Below are 22,297 nucleotides of genomic sequence, written 5' to 3' on the forward strand. Positions count from 1 at the left end.
CTTTCTCAATACCCAGTCTAAACCTCCCTGGCATAGCTTGAGGTCATTTCCTCTTCTCCTGTCACTTGTTACCTGGAAGAAGAGGCCACCCCCAGCTGGCTAAAAAGTCCTTTCAGGGAGTTTTAGAGAGTGATGTGGTCCTCCCCAAGTCTCCTTTTCTCCAGACTGAACAGTCCCAGCTCGCTCAGCTGCTCCTCATATGAGCCACTTTATAGACCTTCCCCAGCTTCATTGCCCTTCTTTGGACTCATGCCCAACTTTCTGTCATCTGCAAACTGGCTGAGGGGATGGACACTTGATCCCCTTGTCCAGATCACTGATAAAGATATTTAAACAGGACTGGCCTCAGCTGAGCCCTGGGAAACACCACTAGTGACCAGCCACCAACTGGATTTCATTCCATTCCCCAGCACTCTCTGGACCATCCAGCCAGCCAGTTTTACACCCATCCAAGATGTAAGCAGTCAGTTTCTCCATGAGGATGCTGTGGGAAACATTGTCGAAGGCTTTAGTGAAGTCCAGGCAGACAACATCCACAGCCTTTGCCTCTACCACAAGGCAGGTCACCTTGTAATAGGAGGAGATCAGCTTAGTCAAGGGTGACCTGCCTTTGATAAACCTGTGGTAGTTTGGAGATGAGAATGTTTGGGAGACAGTTGGTGTCTTTAATTGGTATGGGTAACTTCAGAAATCCAGATGTTTATTGAGCACAAATTCATATATGGTCTTTGTGCCTTCACTGTCTTTTATCTGTCGGTAATATTGGAATTATCAGATTAAATTCTTAAAGGGTGCTGTGAGCACTGGTTACATCACTTATATTTAGCATTGGGAACTATAGTGTTCAAGATGATTTCTTCTTAATTTCATCCCTGATTGTGAACTTCTCTTCCTCTTGTGGCAGCCAAAGGAGGGACCAGGTCCATCATTGTTTTCTTTGTTTGAAATTTCACAACATAACCTGGAAGAAGATAGGGATGCTGTTGACATAGTGGGAAAAATACTCCCTGAAAGCAATCTGTTACAGATTATTCTAATGAAATAATCACCTCCATACATGTCAAGTTAGTGTAGGACTTCAGATTTTTTTTCTTCTTTATGGCTTCACTCTCCTAATTATTCAAGTGTAATTTCATATTAAATGATTATTCAGGACTAGAAGTGGCAATTTACTGCTATTTTGAAATAAAAATTACTTTGGAGTTTATGATTGCATATTCTGCAGCTGGATGTTTCAGTGCCTCATTGCCTCTGTTCCTGTTACAGGTGCATGGTGACAGCATCGCAGCAATGAGTGGAATTTTAAAGAGGAAGTTTGAAGAAGTTGATGGCTCCTCACCTTGTTCCTCTGTGAGGGAATCTGATGATGACATTTCCAGCAGTGAAAGTGCTGACAGTGGTGATAGTGTCAATCCATCCACTTCTAATCATTTTACCCGTAAGTACTAACTCTCTGTAACCAAAAAATTATTCCTGTTTCTCAAAATAAGATAAATGTTGTGGTTAGATAAGCATGATGATTTTTAATTGAACAGATCATAAAACAGTCTCCATGATGTTCAGTTTATGACTTGCTCAAAAATACTTAGTAAAATACTCTTACATTCTTTTGACTTCTCGTCTGTTAGACTGTTGTAAAAGTTTGAAGTCTCTTGGAAGCTCCTACCTACTTGCTATTTGAATTATGTAGCTGTTTGTAGTTAATGTTAGGAGTTGTGTTCCAAATAGTTCAAACAGGTACTGTAGGGGAAGTGCTTTAGCTCAGTTTATTTTCCTTAGCTAAATGTATTGCAGCTGTCAGCTCTCTGTAATACAGTACTGGTGAGAGTTCTTCTCTAAAAACAATATAAGCTTTCTTTTATTTGGAACTGATGGATGTTGTGTAGACATTATTTCAATAGTTTCTATTTTTCAGGTACCAGAGGATATTTCTGTACTTTGCAATGGTTTTGTGTTCAAATAAGAATTTGGTCTTAAGTTAGCAAAGCTACATTTGCAGCATATATTTCTGGGAAGGATAAATTTACAGTTTATGTTTGCAGTTTATGATACTTGTTTTAGGTGGTTATATTATTTATTAATAGTGAACTGCATCTTCTAAAAAGTAGGGGTTTGCCTCCTTCAACTCTGTTGCATTTAGATCCTCCTCTATGGAGTTATTCCTTAAAACTGTGAGCCAAGGAGTAGGTGAGGCTCCTCATTGCTGCCCATACAGAGTGTGTTCCATGTAACTGAGTGGTGTGGATGTGCCTAGAAATCATGTTTGTAGCATATGCTATGAATGTTCTTATAACTGACTTTCCTTCCAGATGCTGCTGTTCAGTTTGAACAGGTGTTTGGATGCGAGGGTCTGAATCCTCTTTGCTCTGGTAGGGAATGTTCCTGTGCACAGGAGGGACAGGCACGACTTTTGAAAGGGGTTTACATGGAACACTCTTGAGGTGCTGTATGATATTTAAGATGCAGTACTAGTTGGGGACCTATTTTATTGAAGTGCCACAAAGGAGTAAGTGACCCAGTAAACCTCTTTGGTAGTATTTAGAAATCTAAATCTAGATTAGTATTTAGAAAATTGTCTTGGGGACAATATTATCTGCATGCTGGTACTTTAACATTTGCATCTGTTGAAGTTAGTTGATTATTCATCATAGACTGAAAACAGGCTTTATACATCAAACAGTCATTCCCACCCACACAGAAGACCACAATTTTATTGTGAATATGTGCACAGGTGATACAATGAAAGGGAACGATTCAGGGGACAAACTTGGAAGTTGTAGTATATGCATAGGCTTTAATTGTAGTTGACATAATAAACACTTTAGTTTAAAGGAACTTCCCTTTCTGTAAGAGAAACTACAGTATTTCAGTGTTATGATTAATGATTTATCTAGCTGAAATATTTGTGGCCAGAGTAATAAATGTTTATCTGTGTGTGCACTCACACACATACAGAAATTGTACCTATTGCATTTTTTAAAAAATACATTTGGATATATCCACTGGTGATATAGAAATAGAAAAAGTAGTCTATGTGTGCATTGATAGTATTTTTTAAAAAGTATTGTCTTTAATATAGATGCACTAGCCTAAATTCCAAGAAATCATACAGAACCCCTGTATTACTTAAGAGCTATTGCATGATACTCACCTGAAAATTACATGCACGTGTAATGTATACTAGCAAAACTGATAACAGTGTACATTGGAAGGTATTTTGTTCATGCTTTAAACTCATTCATCTTCCACACTAAAAGACAAGAGGTGAGCTTTTCTAAGTAGAATATTTGAATCTAAATGTAAGGTTGAGTTCTGTGAGACTTTTTCAGTGAGCAGACTGAAAAGAGCCAGTGCAGAAAAAAGGCTGTCGAGATTCCTTGCCTCTGTTACATGCCTGAATACCTTCTTGGTGGAGGTTATCTTCCTAAGCTATTTCCTGACATGTTATACCATTTTCTGTTCTGTTTAGTGGGACACTGTCAGATCCTGTGTACTGTCATTTTTCTGGTCTGTTTTCATACAGTCAAATACGAAGTTGACTATAAACTATCTTTTACTGACTGGAAAAGATGGGGAGAGGGTTGTGTGACCTATAGCCAACATCAAGATCTGTATATTAAATCTTAAACTGGGAATTTTAAAAAAGTGCTAACATGGTCCTCTAAGTCTTATTTTTTCTTTATAATTGACCTGACAAAGGGATAATTCTAAATTGCTTGTAACTACAATCTCTTCAGCACTTAGGAAGCAGGCATTTTGTATATAAATCCATCTAGCACAGCTGATGCATCTCTGTATTTACACAGCCCTTGAAACCATATGTATTGGGTCAGATAAACAGGAGCCTAGCAAGAATTCTGCTCAATTAGTCTTACAGTCAGTTTAACCTGCCAGCTAAATGAGGCAAGCAGCTGCTGTGGATCATTCAGGTGGGCAGAGCTACCAGAAGATAACTTTGTTCTCAGCAGTTAACCCTGTAGTGTGATGGCAAAAAACACGTGACTGAGATGGCCCTAAGTGCTATTGCTTGTGACTGTTACACAGGGATAAACACAGAGTTTCTTTAACAATATATCTATTTAAACAAATAAAGACAGCAACAAGAAGAAATTAATAAATCCCTCGCCTAGGTTGCAGGCGACTGAGTCAGTAAATAAAAATTACAGTCCATAAAGAATAGACAAATTTTACCATTAGCATTTTCTTTATAAGGTGTGTGTATTTTTACAGATGTGCACATTTTTAAGTCTCTTAGCAAATGGTGATGGAGTGCCTTCATTACTGCTGGCAGATATAATCCCTGTTGTGTATTTTACTTACCTTTCTCAGTCTATTGAAGCAATTTCAGTTTGATTCAGCAGATCATTAGTCATTGCAGAGTTACTTTAATGGATGCCAAAGTGTATTACTGGATAGTCCACATGCCTGTCCCATTTCACAGACCTGCCTTCATATCAGAAAGAAGGATGTTCATCTTCAAGTAGCAGTGCAAGCATGTATGTACAGCATTAGTCAGGACTTAAGCATACACGGAATGCAGGGCTGGAGCGCTCAAAATGCCATTGGAGCTCCTTTCAGTTGCCCTGTTCAGTTCTGGCACCCCATTGCTGTGTATCATCTGCTCCACAGCAAGCTAAAAAACCTGAAATTGCTGTTGAGGATGTCAGTACAACACCCTGACCATTCCTATATTGTGTGCACTGAGGAACATGGAGTTCCGCGTTGCAGCTTAGCTCTGGGGGGATATGTGCCCTTCCAGGGAAGGATAACGAAGCTCGTGAAGGGTCTGGGACATAAATCCTATGAGGAGAAGCAGAGGGAGCTGTGGGTGTTCAGTGGAGAAAAGGAGGCTCAGGGGAGATCTTATTGCTCTCTACAATTCCAGAAAAGGCTGTGGCAAGGTGGGGGGTCTCTTCTCACAGACAAGGGGAAATGACCTCAAAGTATGCCAGGAGAGGTTTAGGTTGGATATTAGGAAAAGTTGCTTCGCTGGAGGAGAAGTTAAGCATTGGAATAGGCTCCCCAGTGAAGTGGAGAAATCGCCATCCCTGGAAGGTATTCAGAAAACAAGTAGACATGGCACTTCATGATACAGTTTAAGGGTCATGGTGGTATTCAGTCAAAAATTATTTGATGATCTTGGAGGGCTTTTCCAACATTAATAATTTGATGATTCTGTGATTCTCCCTGCTTTGGTGAGGTACCTGCTTCTAAATGCTTCTTGGGTTTTTTTTTCTGATATAGAGAAATATGCAAATTGAACTTATAGAATGGTGTGCAATTGAAAGACCCATGGGGACCTTGTGAAGTCCTGTGAAGTTGCTGGTATTAACTCCCTATAGCACATTAATCACAGATGCATATCTTAAGAAACACAAGGAGCTGCTGCTTTCCTCTGCCATTTCAACTTCAGTGTCCTGTAGCTGAAACTTCTCTTCCTCGCCTGCAGAGTCACTTGGGATGGCCAGCAGCAGCTTATCTGATAAGGTGATTATCACCAGCAGGAGGTGGTGCCATCACGCAGTCTCGTTGATATCCTCCATCACTTATCTCTCTGTTGCCGTTAACATTATCGCTGTCATGAGCAAGGTTATCCTGCGGCCATAATCACAGGTCCCCCCATTCCGCTAATTAGGGTACTGTCTTTAGAGTGCTTTGGGATGTACTTTGATTCATTAGGAATGGGCAGGTCACTGAGGGCTCTGAGAAAACCCTTTGGTCTCTAAGTGCTCTTGCCATCCTTTGATTTTGCTATTAAAGATGATGAGGAATTTCAAAACACAAAGACATCCCTGTTGCAGTTCCTTCAATATGCCCTGTAAAGTACTGTTTGAATTTTGTAGAGCTGCGAACTTACTGAGATTGCCTTATCTATGTGGCCATGCATAATGTGAAAGAAGGTGTGAAATCTTTAGGAAGGTGTAGCTTCTTCTGAATTATCTTCATAGAGGGATAAAATTTTATTTGGTGTAAGGTCAATAGCACAGGGTACAACCTGAGCTTTGAACTTAAGCTGCATGTTTAATTGCTGGTTAATGATAGAAACTTCAACTCTAAATGAGTCAGAAGTGGTGGTGCTGCTTTACTATGGGAAAACAGCTGCAACTGAATGCAGGCATTCCTTTTTTTTCATGGCATCTTGCAGTTATTTATGTTGCCAGCAACCAGGCTTGGAATTTCCTTGTTAATGAGGAGTATGTTATTATTCTGTTTGTTGACTCATGTTATGAAATGCTAACAGGTTGAGGGATTCTTGTATTTGATTTTAAAATAAGTCAGCTCATCTGAGCATTAAAAAGCAAGAAATGCAAATAAATTCAGCGAAATGTAGTGCAATGTCTTAGCTCAAACTCACACAGAATGACAGGACGGGGTATATACCATGACAGCATCTCTTCATCTGGAATAAGGAATACTGTGGTGACAATTGTTAAAAATTGAAAAGAGGGTTATAAAGCAGGTTCTCACTAGTTATTAGAATGATTTGTACAACTAATTATGTTTGTATATTTTTAAATAAGTTGTCTGCTATAAATTAGTGCACTTTGCACACAATACAACCAGAGAGACAGTTTTTGCATTACATTATGTTTTTGTTGGCTTAGAAAACAAAAATCAAACAAAATCGTTTTGTCAGAAGATGTTCATGATGGATACATAAAATATGGTTGTAAATGCAAAGTGTCAGTCAGCTAAATGTGTAGCTGTGTTTGCATGAAATGGCCATTCACAGAAGTCACACATAGGATGGGACAAAGGATTGCCTGTACTGTCCTAAGAGAGCTCAGCAGTGCAATTGTTGTGCATGGGTGGGTGTTCCTACCAGGATCCCTGGAAGGACTTTCCCCTCACCTTGGGGCCAAGGTCAGGAATAATCAACTATGGAACAGCAGCTGGTATTTAGAGGAAATGGTGAGGCAGGGAGCACTTAACCATCTCCACTCCTCTCCACAGGCTGATGGTGTTTGCAGAAGGGAGAAACTGGACTAGAATGATGAACGTCACAGAAAAACACTCTGGAGGCAGAGTGTGCTAGGGAAGTAACTTAAAGCTTTCAACTAAAATTTTAGTGTCAGGTTCCAGCTTCTAGTATTCGCCCTAACAATTAAACATTTCTCAAGATTTCAGACAAATCACTTGACAGTGAGGTAAAATGCTTAAAATACAAATTAAATCCTCTGTATTCATGTCAGACTTGTCTGTGAACTAATAATTTTCAAAAACCTGTTCTAATGTGACTTAAATCTGGTATTAGGCAAGCATTCCCATCCAGCTCCTCCTGTGAGGTGAATTTAGCTTTGGCTTTACCCTAAATGAGGCTACTAGAAGGATGGAGCAGTGAAGTGCTCTAGGTAGGTGGTGGTGTTCCACAGCATTGTCCCTCTTTTCTCAAATTTCCTCTCATTTACAACTGAGTATGCAGTTCCCTTCTAGACTTTGAAATTCACATTTCTTCTAGAAAATACCTCCCTTGTCCTCAAGACTACATGTTTCTTTTGGACGGTGTATTTTATATCACAGGATTTCCTCTTAGTGTAGATTTCCAGAATGTAGGAAAAGTGTTTTATCATTCAGGGTTGGAAATTTGTAAGTTGAGTGTATGGAGACTCTTAGAAAATACCTTTTGGAAGATAATGGGATAGAAGGAGAGGTAAGAGAAAGAGGTAGAAGCAATTTCTGGATACAACCTTTTTCTAGGTTTTGTTTTTTGTGAGGGTTGGGAAGCAAGCTGGCTTTTATCGGCAGCGTTCTGACCTGGATTATCAGGAGGGATTAGGCTTTGCTGTTTTGTGGTGTTAGACTTGATGAAACACTGCATGGAAAGTCATGGAGCAGGTGGAGAATGGTGCTAATCCTTCTTGCCATAATGGTTTATATGACACTGAGTATGTAAAAAGCAGAGAGATTGGTAGTAGAGTGTCAGAAATGCAGCATTTCCACTGGTCTAAGATAGAGCTTTAATCCAAAAGGCTGCTTCACACATGTTTTTTCCAGCCTTTTGAAATTTTCACATGCCTAAGATATTTCTGCACTGGTGACAATGCATTGCTTTGCCCTCATTGATGCAGGAGTGTGAGTAATCTGCTGGGGAGCCATATGGTTCACATTTATTTTCATGTGTCTTTGACATCAGGAGAATAGCTGAGACAGCAGAAGAAAGTGCTTATGTCTTGGAGTTCAGCCAGAACTGAGATCATTTAAGTTTCGTAATCAAAGAACTACCACTTTTCTGGGTAAAAAATGTTAGAAAAACATGATGAGCTTAAAATGTCTTTCCTATCAGGATAGTATAAAAATAGGAAGCAGATTTTGCATTTGATGGATGAACACAGCTTCAGCGGATGATTTTCTTAGGGGAAGGTCTGGATTCTTTTTCAGAAGGAGGGGCTGCATCTTCCACAGGTTTCACACTGCTGTAGCTCCAGCGCCCAGCTTGGAAAATTAGGATGTTGAAAGGCAAATGGACAGTGCTGCTGCATAGTGCCTTGGACATACGAGAGCAAATCAGGAAAGCTTTGCTTCAGTCTGCCAGCATATTACTGCTCTTGCTTACCTATTGCATCAGTTATAATTTATTCATATACAAATCAAACTTGGGTGATTCTTTTAAGCATAGGTTGGATTGCTAGTGGAAATACTGATTTTTTCCCTTTAGAAAACTACTATTCATGGGATTTGGGAGTTGGATGGGCCAATGATCTGTTACCAAGATATAAGAAATAAATGATGACTAAGTATGATAAAACCTGAACTTTTCAGATTTTCAGTAAATTTTGCTGGGGTGTATTCATGCTTTCTAACAGATCAGAACATAAGTATTTTGCGTGGTCTTCTGCTCTGTCTTGAGTTTAAACAGTGTCCGTAGCAGTGATTCCAGCAGATTTAACATACTGTGTAAGGTACAGTGCATGCAAAATAACAAGTGCCCCAGACTCTTGATAAGATGGTAGTTCTGTTTTGGTTGGTTTGAAGCAAAGGGTTCGAATCAGTTGTTTTTCAATTCAAAGTGTAATAGTATTTTGGAGCTCGCATCAAGGCAGCATAGTGTAAAAGCTCATTCATGGTATCTTGTTTTTATCAGAGATGACTTTTTTTTTCCATCTGGGGGTAACTAGCTTACAGACTCTTCTGCTTAGCTTCATTTAGCTATTGTTAGTGTGTAGTGTGTGAATGAAACCTAAGGGTCATTATTTATGTTTAGCCATTAGTATTAAAGTAGTATCTCTACCGTAAAGAGATTGAGACTTGAAAAAAGAGAAGTGCTTTTGTTGCAGCATTTGTCATTCCTGCCAGTAAAGCAGCCCTGTCAGGAGTTCCACAGCTAAGATCTAAACCAGATTACTATCAACACAGACCTTGTGTCACAGATACTCAGGTTTACAGATGAGGATTCAAAGGTTTGTGTGATGCTCTAATTTGTGAGATTTACAGGTGCAGTTACCTTCAATTTCTTCATTAAATATATGTGTATATATGTATTTTTTTTTTTCAAGAGCCGGTTTCCTTTTCTTTCCTTAAGTATTTTGCAATAGTTTTATATTTCATTTGTGACTGGTTCATTTATTTGGCAAAAAAGCTGCCTGCCTTTCAGTAGCTGCCACTATTCTGAAATAGTGGCATCATGCAGTTGAGATCCAAATAACATTGATACTGATATCAGAAATTGGATACACCCCTGAATGGTTTAGATACCTCATTCAGCAGAAAAAGGTTTTTTTAAATATGCACTCTCTTATGTATTAGAGCATATTGGCAGTGCAGGTTCTGATTTAGAGTATTTGCTTTTATGTTACATTGAAAGAGAATGGCTCAGTATAAAAATTACCCATCTTACGAATGCTAAAAAACTGATTTTATTAAAGGTAGTTTTGCTTTGGAGCTGTGGTATATATGAAAAAAACCAGCATGTTAAAACCATATTTAATATAATTCAAAATTGAGACATCCCTATCAACTAGTCTGCTAATGAAATACCCACTTCCCTCACTAAAGGCTTCCTATAAATATTTTTGACAAGCTTTGTTGATATGAGATTTGCTTCAACTTGGATGTAAATTAAACATGCCTAATGTAACAGAATTTGTCTTTTGATTTCCCTTTGTACATGCTACACCTTTTTTTGTAACATGCTTTACTAGCAGCATGTGAGTAACAGGACCAGATCATATTTATCTGTTTTATATTTACAATCCAGCATACCTGGAGAAGGTCTGAAGTGCCTGTTATTTAAATAGCAAACCATATACTTTACTATACTTCTAGCAGCTTGTTAGTATTTAGGAAAAGTAATCCTGTTTCAGTGAGTCACAAAATTCTGTGATAATGTCTGTAGGACACACTGTCTAATTTGGATACAGGGCTTTATTTTCTAATATACTTGGTTTTCCCACAGTTCGGTAGATGATGCTGGGTATTTTGACAGTTTCACTTAATGCAGAAATTTGTGGATTTATTTTTGTGGTGATTAACATTTCACAACGTAACAGTAATAGAGACTGAACTATGTTTTACCTGTGACAATAAACCAGGCCTGAAGGCCAAATGTGTCCCATCTCTAGAAATGATGGAATTCTAGATTATCAGTGTACATCTTGTTGCTCTTCCTGCTTTTATAGAATGATTCCAAGCCATTCAAGAGTGGTCTGGCACCCTTTAAATCATTTTACTGCCTGAATTCTGGCAATGAGGTCTCTCATTCATACCTGCACACACATGCAGTTATTGCCTATAAACTGCAAAGCAATGACTTACAAGCTGCATTCTCAACAACCTGTTGCTATTTTGCAACAAATCAAATAAATTGGACTGCTCATCTTAAAAATCAAGGAGTGTCCCTTACCTTTCTCTAAGGTTTGTGTGTCTTTTTTTATTTCGTCTAAAGGCATGCAGCTATTATCAGTGAGAAACAATAGATCAGGATCATGGGAAGGAGTTTCTAAGTGTCTGTAGACCCGAAAGAAGAAGGATATTTAATAGTTAAAATCTGGCATTTTTTTAAACAAGTTTCATATGTTGCTGTGTATGTTCATTAAAAAACCTGAGCACAGGTATGAGTGGAATCAGAAAAGAGTTGGAAAATACTAGATTTAATTTTTTGTCAAAATTAGAGTATACACACACACATATTCAGTGGATGGCCGCAGAAAGTCAGATGAAGGTAAAGGAAAACAAAGTGGGTCTGACTGCTAGTCAGAATTATTTCTATATCATTCAGTGGTGATGATGATGGTATGAATTTTGAGACAGTATGAAACACTAAACATACTGCTTTTATGGACTTTCCAACATAAATTTATCACAAATTAGATAGTAGGATATACTAATCTTTTCTGTCAGGGTGACCCAGTGCTGTAGCAATGTGGATTTCTGCTGCCTTGTGCAACTTTGTTCACTGGGGTTGGAAGAGGTGCAAGTCAGTGGATCACCTTCTGGGTGATGACATTGAAAGTGGTTTCTTTTGCTGGGATTTGGTTGCTTTCTTGGTAAAAGGATAAAACGTTTTCATGATGTAATGGGAAGGAAAAACTTTCCTGGCCAAGTATTTGTCTTCTGAAGTAGACAATGGTGTTCATCACTGTAACAGCTTGTAGTGGCTTTTAGGTTTGCATATGAGGTTAGTATTTCGAACTCATTATTCTCACCTTGGAATGTGGTGTCTGTGTAGCCAGATACTGTCACTTGTGCAGTTCCCTTTATCTTAACACGTCTGCTGCCTGACTGCAAGTTACCATTCACACTGAAATCTGCCTCTGTTCCAGCATCTTCAATCCTGAAGAGAGAGAAGCGGAAGAGAACAAAGAATGTCCACTTTAACTGTGTTACTGTGTATTACTTCACGAGAAGGCAAGGCTTCACCAGTGTTCCCAGCCAAGGAGGAAGCACGCTGGGAATGTCCACTCGCCACAACAGCGTGCGCCAGTATACCCTGGGGGAGTTTGCCATGGAACAGGAGAGGCTCCACCGAGAGATGTTGAGAGAGCATCTAAGGGAGGAAAAACTCAATTCTCTAAAGTTAAAGGTAAAGCTTGTCTAAGACTTTGATCTCTGCCCTAATTTAACTGAACAGTGTCAGAGCTATAGGGGCCCAAGGTGTGTGTGTCAAACAAAACAATCACCTTCTATGAGCTCCATTTTTAGTTGAAATGGATGTTTTCCTGGAGTTTTCTAATTTTACTGAAGATGCATTTTACTTGGTTATACCCAAGTGCTCTTGTAGTTGTCATTGTTGTGCTCCTCCAAGTGCTTACAGGGAGGTTGTTCTTTACTCCCTGTTTTCTGCAGAGTGGTGGGAGTTAGCCCTGAACAAGGTGTCCAGCAGAAGTCTGGAAGTGCCAGGAAGAGAATGAGTCTTCTAAGCCCAATGGCCTATTAGAGAAAGGAATGGTAGCATTATTGGTACAGAAAGTGAAAGAGCTTAGTTTCTTCGCTGACTTGAGTGAATTTGGGAAAAAATAAGAAACGGTGATACTAAAAGGTTTTTGTTTTCAGTATACCAATTTTTGTGATCATGTGTCTATGCTATTTAACCAAAGAATGTCCATTAAAGAAGAAATGTGTCAGATAAATTAAGCAGCTATATCAGTTTAGCTAGTCAGAACAAATCCTGGCTAGTTTTCACAAGATCACAGATTGGAAGGGACTTCTGGAGATCATCTGCTCAACAGCCCCCACCAAGGCAAGGTTCACCTGGAGCAGGTGACATTGGCATGTATCAAGGTGGGTTTTGAATGTCTCTAGAATGTCTCTAGAGAGGGAGGCTCCACGTCCTCCCTGGGCAGCCTGTTCCAGCGCTCTGCCACCCTCAGTGTAAAGAAGTTCTTCCACATGTTGAGGTAGAATTCCTTGTGTTTAGTTTGTGGGCATTGCACCTCATTGCTCTGCTGGGCACCACTGAAAAGGGTCTGACACCAAGCTCTTGGCAGCCCCTTTGAGATACTCATGTGCATTAATGAGACCCCCTTTCAGTCTTCTCCAGACTAAACAGGCCCAGCTCTCGCAGTCTCTCCTAACAAGAGGGATGCTTCAGACCCCAAACCATCTTTGTGGCCTCCACTGGACCCCCTCCAGTAGCTCCTTGTCTTTCTTGAACTGTGGAGACCAGAACTGAACACAATACTCCAGATGTGGCCAAACAGAGGAGCAGGATCACCTTCCTCAATCTGCTGGCCACACTTCCTTTGATGCACCCCAGGATACCTTCCTGGGGCCAGCTTCCCAATAGAGCTGTCCTTTTGAATACAACATAGGAAAGAAACTCTGTATTTGAGTAAAGGAGAACGGGGAAAGGGATTGTGTTCCTTCTGCTGCTTTAAAACTGGTGGCAGAACATCTGGTTTTTTGAGTCATGGATTGTGTTGCATATATTTTTGACTCTTTTTCAGATGAATCCTGTAATTAAAAATTAACAATATTTAGAGCTGTAACTGAGCTTCTGTGCTGCATATCCCCTTCTTTTGTGATACTACATCTCTGTTTCTATAGTTGTGCAGAACAAAGTGGCACCCTCTAAGTTTAAGAAATGCCTTTAAGCATTTTTTCCATAGAGTGAGCTATGAATGCTTTGTCTCAGGGCCTGAGGAAGTGTGCATGATCCTCACTTTTGTAATTAATTTTTTCAGTCTCCTAACTGTTTGGGGTTTTTTCGTAGCTAAATAGATTATTAAATAAATTCATAAGGTCTTAAACTTTGAACTGTCATAGAACAAACATAAAACCACTCAGGATGGAGGCAAATCAAAGACAGATATATGGACAGGTTGGAAACCAAAGGCTAGTAGAGTGTTACTGACTTATCCCTTGATAGAGGTTATACCTGTAACATCTCACATCACAGGAGTTCCAGAGCATCAAGTGTGAATTGTGCTGTGTAACTGATGACTAGCTGTAGATCCCTTGGCTGACTTCCAGGAATCAGCTCAAAGAGAGGAATCCCCAGTGGAGTGAGTGAAGAATAGTCAAGCACACAAATATTTCACTTTCTTAGCTAGAAAGTAAATCAAGGAAAATCACAGATCTTATTTACCTTGAGAGAGTAGATGAGGCCTTTTAGTCTTTATGCACTGGAGCTTGGCTCTTCATCCTTTCCTAACCCTCCTCTTGCCTGGGATGTATCTCCTTTCTTAATTAACTTGTTTTGCTTCTGCCCTGGCTGTTCTGGGGACACAGACCATACTTTCTGCTCATTTTCCAAATACATATTTTTCCATCTTCCCAATCATTTGTTTCAGTGGATGATTATTAAGATTATTAAGTTTCTGCAAAAAATCTTTGTAAGTATTCAGTGAATAAGGAGAGGTTTTTCGCATTCCTTATTTTCATTTTGCTGGTGTTAAACTTTTACTAGAGTGAAATATTTATCTTCACCTGGAGCATAAAAACATAAGCAACAGAAATCTTCCTGTTTTAACTAGTCCATTAACCTCTGTTTAGTTTCATCCCTGATTATGTGCTTGGGTTTAAAAAAAAAAAAAAGAAAATTTCAACCATGAAAAGAAAATCCAGGACCTGCTGAATTAGTGAAGAGTCACTGTAAAGCACCAAGCATGTTTTGTTTGCTTAAGAAAACTGGGCCTTGCTGATTGTTCATTACAGGGATGGAAGAGCTGCTTGGTCATTCACATCGTTTCTGAATGAATAAAAAAGGAAATGTGGCATTCTGAGGTGACAGTGTTAGCAGTTATGTCAGCAGAACTATTATTCATTTAATGAAAATGTGCTAACCAGAATTTGCATAAAAAATTACTGTATATCACAGAAAAATGAAGAAAATGAGAAAATGGAGTAGAATGAAGTTTAGTCAGAAGTTTTTCTATTTGAAAACCGTCTGTAAATAGCAAGTAACATTTTCAGTGTGGTTTTTAATTTCAGTTTCTCTAGGAATTTTTTTTAATTGCATTAAAATATACAAATCAGTGACTAGGAAGTATTTGCTCCTGTAGAACCTCTTAAAAAAAGATAAAAATACAGGAATGTATTGAAATTGAGTTTCCATAATATTAGGTACTGTTTATTGTTTTTGTTGCTAAAAGCAAAGGGCCAAATAAGAAACACCTCTAACTAAAAGCAGATAAAGGCTGTGAAATAATCTTCAAGTCACTTTGGCCATTTAGTACCAGCACTTTTATGTAAACAGTGCTGACAGGAGCATAAACACTTATTATCAGCAGAGTGTGAAAATTCTGGATGTAAAAGCCATCTTATCAAATGAAAGGTACAAGGTAATCATTTGAGAGAACATGAATAAGCACAAAAAATTCCCTAAGAGAGTTCTTTTGCTTACTCATAATGTCTCCTGAAATTAACATGATTAGCATGAGACCAGTGGTGTTAAGGCTCCCTGGAACAGTAGGTTCCCTTTGTGGGAAGTTATAAGGAATGACTTCCAACTAGGGCAAGGCAGGGATGTCCATCCTGCATTTCCTATTTTACTGAGTGGGACTGAGTTTCACCCAGAGGCTTCGCATATTCATTGGTCTTTGTTCTGTGGTTATGACATTGACCTTTAGATTTATGAGGAAGTTTACCCATCTACTATCAAGTTGAATTCAGATGAGCAATATTGTGACAATCAAGAGAGCTCAATGTTCCTCTGAAGTTCTGGAAAATGTATTTGGTAGTTTGTGATAGTCTTCCCCCCTCTGTAGTTACCCAGTTACTTTTTTGAGAAATTTTAGACTCTTTCCTTTTATCAATTCATTTGTTTTTTGTGTGGCAAAATGGAGGGGAAAAAAAAGTTAAGAGGTGACAACAAGGAAATCATCCTGGCAAAGGAGTCAGGAGCTGAGGTGCTTTGAAAGGCAAACTGCTGGCTGGTGGCACACGTTTGATGTTCCAGCCTGCGGGATGCACATGGCATTCAGCACATCCCTGGAGACCAGTCCCTAACGCTCTACTGCTGTGGAGCAAAGTAGTTAAGATTTGCAGGAGGAGAAGAAATATGTAACAGGATTGGAATGGTTCTGTAGGTGCCTTTGTGTGCTGACCAGTTACAGCATTTAGAGTAAGAGCCCTAAAAGTTAATTTTTATTAAACAGTAATTGAATAAAATAGTAAATTAATTAGAGGATCAGAATTTTTCTCCCACCACAGTTTCAAACTTAGATTTAATAACAGTGATCTGCTTAAGGAGTGGTTTGAGCCTTGTGTATATAAAACTAGAAATCAGATTTCTTAGGTAGGTCATTCCCCTATTATATATTAAACAAACAAACAAATCAAAGAAATATAAATACACTCTATTTAGTTTTACCTTGCTAACTTGCATAAAATGAAAAGATATAACCAAGAATGCAATTCTGGATTGAAGTATTCAGGCTGAGTTTGTGTATGGTGAGATATTAGCTTCAGGCAGCTAATTCAAGATGCATTTATTTAATCCCTGTGTGGATTTACCTCTCCCTCTCTCTCTCTCTGTAATGTACAGGAAAAAGGATGATTTCTAATGTTCTTTTTCCTACCTTACTGAACTAATACGTTGAAATACCTGGTGTAAATTATCTCCCATTGTCCCAGGGCCAGGCAGAACTGTTCAGGGAGCTATTACCCCCTCTTTTACCAGTGTAATGTGACATGTGTAACAGAAAATGGAGCAGTACATGAAATATACCATTTCACAAACCTGCGATGCATCATGATCTCAACCTATGTCAGTAGTATCATTGCTATCTCAAAAGGGATATTTAAGAATTTCAGAGAGCTCAGAGACAGGAATCAATTAAGGTCTCAAAAATTATCTTGTGACACAATACAGAAAATACTAGATTTCAGAAAGGCATGAAAACTAGCAGCTAATGGCAAACAGTAAATTTAGGTAAATAAAGAACAGATAATTTCTTGCCTTCATTACAAACTTGGTATTAAAAATGTGTTTTTAATTCATATTCTAAATGTGAAAGAAATGCTTGGTCACCCTATCTGTGGTCATTTTCTGGAACTTCTTGGCAGTCATGCAGCTTTTTTACATACAGCTTTGTCGATTGATAATGCATTTCACATACTGACATCCATGACATGACGTACGTGTGAGCGTCGTTTAAGGACTTCGTTAATTGTTCTGTGCAACAGATGACAAAGAACGGTACGGTGGAATCTGAGGAAGCCAATACACTGACTCTGGATGACATTTCTGATGATGATATTGATCTAGACAACACTGAAGTAGATGAGTACTTCTTTCTCCAACCCCTGCCTACAAAAAAGCGACGGGCATTGCTGCGAGCTTCTGGAGTGAAGAAGATCGACGTGGAAGAAAAGCACGAGCTGCGAGCCATCCGCCTGTCCAGAGAGGATTGTGGCTGTGACTGCCGTGTGTTCTGTGACCCAGAAACTTGCACCTGCAGTCTTGCAGGCATAAAATGTCAGGTAAATGTCTACATTATTGTCATTATTTAATTGTTTGGGGAGGGGGAAGGTTATGTGTCTGTGTACACGTGCTTTTTTCTGTTCTTGAAGTTATAACTATTAGAAATTAAGTATTAGGCAATAACACTTGTGGATGTCCAACCTATTTTTTAAGTCCCTAAGGTTTTATAGTGGGCAGTCAATACAGTGTCCTAAAATATCTTCAGTATGATTTTAGGCACATACATGTCTTAGGGTATTTTTTTTTGCTCTTACACAAGTATTCTGCTCCTCATACTCCTTTTAGGTCTTTATCTAAATAGGCAGATGGGGACAACAGAAAAATAAGTAGCCTGCAGCTTTCAGAAGGGATATTACCTTTTATTTTAGAAACAATTAGCAGACACTCCAAATGTGAATTACAGTCCAAACTCCATGGGAAGCAATAAAAGACATTCTGTGATGCTGTCCTTTATGTAACATGCATGATACTTAAAATCTGTGCATGAAAAATTTGCATGTATGCAGTGAAAAGGTATCTGCTAATATAGCAGGTTTTTCCTCTGCAGACTGAAGAGGTATTTCATATTGTACATTTGTATAGTGTCAGCTGTACATGTCCCAACATATTCCCTAAAATATATTTCTGCTAGTTCTGCTGAGTTGCTGTTGTGCAGCTGAATTTTCTTCCTGAATGCATTTTTCATCATCTCATAAATCCAAGCTAAACTTTCTCTGCTATTTTAAATAATGTAGTCTCTTTGCTGTTCCTGTTTTCATCTCCACACGTGGGGAAGATGTACTGCATTGTGCTGTGTGGTTCTCCTGCACATATTTGATGTTTAGGTGTTACAGTGCAGGTGAAAGTCACAGACCTCAGGCTGCCTAATCAAACTTGCCAATGCATGGATTCAGTCACATTTTCAAAAGTTTAAGGTATTAGATGTAGAAGTTCTGTGCCTGGTCTTACAATATTCCATGTAGAATTGACTGGATTACCTTTGAAAATGCACTTGAGTTTTTGTTTGTGTTTTCAGAGATCAGGTGTCCCCACTGGTAACTTTTTAAAGGTTTTTGTATACCATTAATTTTGTTTCAATGGGTCGCTAGTTTCCATTATTTTTACCAGATTTTAAGGTGTTTCTGGTAATGCTTTTGCCTGGATTTGAGCACAAAATGAAGTAAAGCTAAAGCAGATAAAGAAAAGCTACTTATTTTTTGTTCCACTGTGTCATACTTTCACCTATGGAACAATAGAATAAATTTTCCCTTCTTTGCAATAGTGGAGCATGTCCAGGCCCCTTACTGTTCTCTCAGTGCTGCTAAACTCCAGGGCTGACTCCCTGAATGTTTGTTAGCTTTGACTTATTCTACCAGCACTTCTCAAGGTGAATCCCACTTCACCTTTGTATTTCTCTAGGCTGTCTAGGCTCTGTCGTGTCACCAGGCTTTTGCTTCCTATTGTTAATCTGTATTCTCTTTTTTAAAAGGTGGATCGTATGTCTTTTCCGTGCGGTTGCACTAAAGAAGGGTGTAGCAATACAGCAGGTAGAATTGAATTTAACCCTATCCGTGTACGGACTCACTTCTTGCACACGATAATGAAACTTGAATTGGAGAAAAATAGAGAGCAGCAAGTTCCAGCACTCAATGGCTGTCACACTGAGATAAGTGCACACAGTAGTTCCATGAGTCCAGGACCCCATTCAGCTGAATATTCGATTGCAGAAAATTTTGAGATTGAAACTGAACCCCCGGCTACAGTTATGCATTCCCAGTCAGCTGAGGACTTGGACTGCCCAGGGGAAGAGGAGGAAGAGGAAGATGGGAGTAGCTTTTGTAGTGGAGTTACAGATTCTAGTACTCAGAGTTTAGCCCCTAGTGAATCAGATGATGATGAAGAGGAAGAGGAAGATGAGGAGGAAGATGAGGAGGAAGAAAAAGCAGATGATTTTGTAGAAAGTATGAGCTCCCATGCTGATATGGTGCCTCTTCCTTCTGTCCTTTGCTACTCTGATGGAACTGCTGTGCATGAAAATCACTCTAAAAATGCCTCATACTATACTAACTCTTCAACTCTGTATTACCAAATAGAGAACCACGTTGCTGGCACTGCTAACCAGATCGGTGAGACTTACTCAGAAAGAGATGCTGTCAAGAACGGTAGTCTTTCTCTGGTGCCTTACAACATGACTTCAGAACAGTTTGTTGACTACACACGGCCATCAGAGGAAACTTTTAGCAGCCCTCATTACCCTTCTGCAAACCCCTCAGTGATTGTTTGCTGCTCATCTTCTGAAGGGGATGGCAGTGCTCCCTGTAACAGTTTATACACTGAGCATAGGCCAAGTCACCCACCAGTGGAATTTCACTCATACTTGAAAGGTCCTTCTCAAGATGGCTTTGTTTCAGCTTTGAATGGTGACGGTCATGTGCAGGAGCACCCTGCTGAGAATTCACTAAACCTCCCAGAGAAGAGCAGACTGCACGAAGAGTGCATCAAATCACCAGTGGTAGAGACGGTGCCTGTTTAAAATTAAATTGTTCTAGGACTGACTTCCTGTGTTAAAATTCACTCCCATTGGATTTTCCTAGAAACTTACTTTTTTAAGAGGTAGAAAATACTTGGACTATAGTCAATGTTCCAGACACATTTTGTTTTCTCAAGCTACACTGGCAGTGGTATTGCACAAAACCAGTTAATGTAAAGATATAAATAAAAATAATCAAGCCTTTTTTTTGATAAAAATAAAACAGATAAGTAAAAAACACACCCAACATATTTCAAAGTAGCCTACCTATGAACGTATGTGAAACCTGCCAAGCTATCTGAATCAAAACTTCCTGTTTTTGACTGTCGGGCCTGTGCAAGATTGTTAAAAATGATACTTTGAAATAATCATGTTTAGAGTCCTAATTTTCAACATATCTAAAAAGATGGTAAGTTTAATGTAAAAATAACTACTGTACAAAAAAAAAGTTTTAATTGTTCTGTACTGTTTGTATTTTATTTATGGTAGTTTAAGATTCATGTTTTGATAAAAATGAACAGCATGTTCATTTGAGCAAAAGATCCATAGTTACTTACGAAGAGCATGTCCACTTTTCATCTGGAGTACCTTGTATTCTTCCTTATTTTTTCCTAATACTATTTCTGATAAATCATCTTGAAACACATTTTTAGAGTGTACTATTTTTCTCTTTTACTGTTCTTGACAAACAGAAGAGTCAGAAAGGGGGCATTTACATCTTCTAGAATAGAGAAAGGTAGACAATCCTCCATTTAAAACTAAAATCAGTGGCATTCCAGAGCCAGTACCCCCTCCCCAAAGAAAAATGATCTTGTATATAATGGCAAAGCAGTAGCTTAAGCTCACACAGCACCTTCAGCCCAGCCGCCATTCAGATCCTTACGCACTTTAGTGCCACTTTGCAGTACTGTACGAACTGCGGGAACTGTGAACCTCCTCGGAGAAATGCCATAGCTCCAGACCCTGAGGCCATGTAAGAGCTTCAAATCCACTGTAACAAAACCCGTATGTTTCTCCCAAGCCAGTTTATGAATATGTCAGTATGCAATTTATAAAAGCAGAGCCTTACTGATCAAAGTTTAAATAAAGCATGGAAAAAAAATGTGGAACTGTCTAGATTGCCTAAATTTTTCTGATATACAAGACTGGCTTTTGTGGACTTCTGATTGTATCTCAAATTTATTACCATTTGGTCTTATTAGGAAACAATCCATTCAGTGAGGAAAAATAGTAGAAAATTTTGTATCTACAAAAGTCTGCAAGCAAAAAAAACATGTGCATCATATGGATATCCATTACATTGTGATCCACTTGTTTTTAAATGAAATGGGAATGAAACTAATTTGTTAAACAACCTTGCTTTTGTCTAGAAAAGGAGGCATAGGAATCAGCTTTTCTCTGCACTGGTAATTCTGCACTGCCTTATTTTGATTTCAAAATCTATTTCAGTATTTTTATTCTTCTAATACTGAGATTTCATTTATTATACATCAAATAGTTGAAATGTAGGCCTGTCTTGTCTGTCAAAATACAGATCAGCCTCTTAGTTTTTATCTGTGTCAAATCTAGATGGTTAACAGTGTGCATGTAAACACAGTGTAAATTTTATCTCTGTAACAGTGATTCTTCTGGTTAGAAGCTCTTTAAAACATCATATACAGTATTCCAGTAGAAAAACTGCCGATGTAAAATACGCTTTTCAAAAAAAAGAGCTAACTTAATTGTTTTTATATGAAATCTGGGCAAAGTGATTTCTCGTACTTATGCTAAATTAGCAAAATATTTTTACTCCATGTAGTAGCTGGAAGGATTTTTTATTTACTTGTTTCCACAAGAAGTCCTACATGTTTTATATGAACTGCATTGAAAAGTCTAGTTCTCCAGGGATTGGATTCCAAACTCGCAACGCATTCCATCTCCTGGGAAAGCGCACTCATGTTGGTTATCTGGCCCAGCAGTTGCACAGCCTCTGTTCCTCGCAGTCACAGACCGCTCTAGTCTCTTCCTCTAAGGCTGAGTAGCCAGGTAAGTGCCTGTGTTCTCCAATGCCATACAGCAAATACCCACGATTTTTAAAGAGAAACGTGCTAGTCCTTAAAGTTCTGCACTTAAGAAGAAATTATTCTGTTCAAAATATTCTAAGGGCAATTGTAACAAGTCTCTGTGTATATAGGGGTCTTGCTTTAACAGCGGGCTTAAATTAGGCACTCCCTTAACACCAGCACCAAAAGCACAAATCTTTTCTGCTTGAGCTGGGACAGTAGAGGATCAGTAGTGGCTCTAACTCAGAGTGTGTTGGAGAACCACACACTTCACTGGGGTATTTCTCTCAGGGGAAAGTTAAATTAAGTCTTCTGCTTTGTTATTCATGCCCTTACTGAGCAATAAGAAATTATTTTCTTGGCCCCTGTGCTTTCACATGAAAA

The 22,297-nt window shown here is 38.8% G+C and overlaps 1 protein-coding gene across 3 annotated transcripts; it reads left to right on the top strand.

Annotated features, from left to right (window-relative positions):
• Nucleotides 1-1,266: 1,266 nt before the first annotated feature.
• Nucleotides 1,267-21,868, top strand: CSRNP3 (cysteine and serine rich nuclear protein 3). 3 transcript variants are annotated; one of them, XR_005952575.1, is made up of 5 exons: nucleotides 1,271-1,438; nucleotides 11,760-12,019; nucleotides 17,065-17,361; nucleotides 18,831-20,280; nucleotides 21,670-21,868. XR_005952575.1 is itself a non-coding variant. In XM_041403654.1 (4 exons), the coding sequence occupies exons 1-4, from the start codon at nucleotides 1,291-1,293 to the stop codon at nucleotides 19,872-19,874; spliced, it is 1,749 nt and encodes a 582-aa protein (XP_041259588.1). In that variant the 5' UTR covers nucleotides 1,267-1,290; the 3' UTR covers nucleotides 19,875-20,517. The 3 variants fall into 3 exon arrangements, 1 of the variants encoding a protein (XP_041259588.1); XR_005952576.1 differs by having other exon boundaries at nucleotides 21,748-21,774; XM_041403654.1 differs by lacking the exon at nucleotides 21,670-21,868 and having other exon boundaries at nucleotides 1,267-1,438; nucleotides 18,831-20,517.
• The last annotated feature ends 429 nt before the right edge of the window (nucleotides 21,869-22,297 follow it).

This window comes from Onychostruthus taczanowskii, unplaced genomic scaffold (genome assembly GCF_017590055.1).
Source record: "Onychostruthus taczanowskii isolate IOZ18803 unplaced genomic scaffold, ASM1759005v1 scaffold20, whole genome shotgun sequence".
Classification (NCBI taxonomy): domain Eukaryota; kingdom Metazoa; phylum Chordata; class Aves; order Passeriformes; family Passeridae; genus Onychostruthus; species Onychostruthus taczanowskii.